The sequence below is a fragment of the Mus caroli genome, chromosome 17 (assembly GCF_900094665.2).
Source record: "Mus caroli chromosome 17, CAROLI_EIJ_v1.1, whole genome shotgun sequence".
NCBI lineage: Eukaryota > Metazoa > Chordata > Mammalia > Rodentia > Muridae > Mus > Mus caroli.
In genome coordinates this window covers 22,760,657-22,762,653 of record NC_034586.1, presented here as the reverse complement: position 1 = coordinate 22,762,653, position 1,997 = coordinate 22,760,657, and the positions used below count along the sequence as shown (strand labels likewise).

The window sequence follows — 1,997 nt, the reverse complement described above, 5'->3', positions numbered from 1 at the left end:
AAAAAAAATTAAAAAAATAAAGTTTAAAACAAGCCGGGCAGTGGTGGTGCACGCCTTTAATCCCAGCACTTGGGAGGCAGAGGCAGGTAGATTTCTGAGTTCGAGGCCAGCCTGGTCTACAAAATGAGTTCCAGGACAGCCAGGACTATACAGAGAAACCCTGTCTCAAAAAACAAAAAAACAAAAAAATTAAATTAAATAAACAGACTCAAGGGCTGTGTTTCCTAATGTACAAGTCCCCGAATGTGATCCCAACACGAGTCCTCCCCTAAAAGACTTGTAGGACCAGAGCCCCTCCATCACTATTGCCGTTACATGGACCAGAGCCCTCCCTGGTCAGCCCAGCTTAAGCACTATTACCTGCACCAACAGTAGAGCACCCACGAGGTCCTGTCTTCTTAGGGCCTTTCTGAGCTGTCCGAGGATGGGAAAAACGAGATGGTACAACACTTATTTAGGTGGCATGCACTGGTATGTATGTACGTTAAAGGGTTGGAAACAGGATGACTCTCCTTGGGGGCTGGAGAGCTGGCTTGGAGGTTTAAAGCACTGACTGCTCTTCCAGACGTCCTGAGTTCAATTCCCAGCAAGCATTTGGTGGCTCACAACCATGTGTAATGGGATCTGATGCCCTCTCCTGTTGAGTCTGAAGAGAGCAGCAGTGTACTCACATACATAAAAGAAATAAGTGATTCCTATTTTTTTTTTTTAAAAAAAAGGACTCTCCTGTCCTTGTCCTTACAGTGTCTGTCCAGCTCCTGATGCCCATCTAGGACCAGTAACGACTCACTATGCCCAAACCGAATGAGTGAGAAGCCTAAGCCGGCCGTGCAGTGCCTGCAGCGTGCTGTTAGCAGTTCACACTTGCTCCCTCACCCTCGTCTACTCAGCCTCTTCCCTAGCGTGCACAGCAGCCTGGAAGAAGCAGGCGTCCAGGACAAGAGCTGGGAAGGACAAACTCCACCGAACGACCTTTGTGCCTTTGGAGCTCTGAACTAAGTGAAAGGGGATTTTCCACTCAGAAACGATACAAACGGAAAGAAAAAAGAGGGAGACAGCAGGACACTTCACACTCGGTCCCACCCCACCCCCACAGCCCACCTGCAGTGTGGCCCTGCGTCTGTGACACTGTGCTGAGGCGGGGTCCTCTGGGACGGGATGTGTCAACTTTGGTCACTGCACCCATGACTCGTGTCCGTTTCTGATGAGAGATAAAGATGAGTTTCCATGAGTCTTTATCTCTCCCCGCCTTTCTTACTCTCTGCATTCAAAATATATCTCACCTTTGCAGGCTCCAAGGCATCCTCCATCTGGTCAGGACCCCTCTTGAGGCTGCTCGCTGACAGGGGCAGTCGGGAGGAGGACTTGACCAGGGTGGCCTTCAGTTCTACGTTCCTCTTCACTTCCCTTCCCTTTGTTGAGAAAAAAAAGACAAAGTCTTTTTTTCTTTTTTGAGACAGGGTTTCACTGTGAAGCCCTGGCTGTCCTGGAACTTGCTCTGCAGCCCAGGCTGGCCTCAATTTCACATAGATCCATCTGCCTCTGCCTCCCAAGCCCCTGGATTAAAGGTGTGCACCACCACATCCTGCTGGCAAAGAGACTCTTAAGAACAAGACAGGCCGGGCATGGTGGCACACACCTTTAATCCCAGCACTTGGGAGGCAAAGGCAGGTGGATTTCTGAGTTCGAGGCCAGCCTGGTCTACAGAGTGAGTTCTAGAACAGCCAGGGCTACACAGAGAAACCCTGTCTCAGAGAAGAAGAAAAAAAAAGACACAGGTCATTAAGATGGGAGTCCTGCAATAATGCATTTTGATAAGACCAAGTTTTGAACTGCCTTAGCATTCATGTACCCCTGCACATATTATTGGAGGAGGGGCATTGAGACAAGGTTTCTCTGTGCCCTGGCTGTCCTGGAACTCACAGTGTAGACAGACTATCCAGGCCTCCAACTCATGGAGATCCACCTGCCTCTGCCTCCCTAGTGCTGGGACTACA

General features: G+C 49.7%; 1 protein-coding gene across 1 annotated transcript in view; it reads right to left on the bottom strand.

Annotated features, from left to right (window-relative positions):
* The window catches only part of Kifc1 (kinesin family member C1), a 15,749-nt gene that overhangs the window by 10,851 nt on the left and 2,901 nt on the right, over positions 1–1,997 (bottom strand). The window contains exons 2-5 of the mRNA XM_029471407.1: positions 1,284–1,412; positions 1,102–1,201; positions 361–414; positions 209–224 (exon numbers count right to left, since the gene is read on the bottom strand). Of these exons, the coding sequence (XP_029327267.1) occupies positions 209–224; positions 361–414; positions 1,102–1,201; positions 1,284–1,412 (299 nt within the window). The remainder of the gene's footprint in view (positions 1–208; positions 225–360; positions 415–1,101; positions 1,202–1,283; positions 1,413–1,997) is intronic.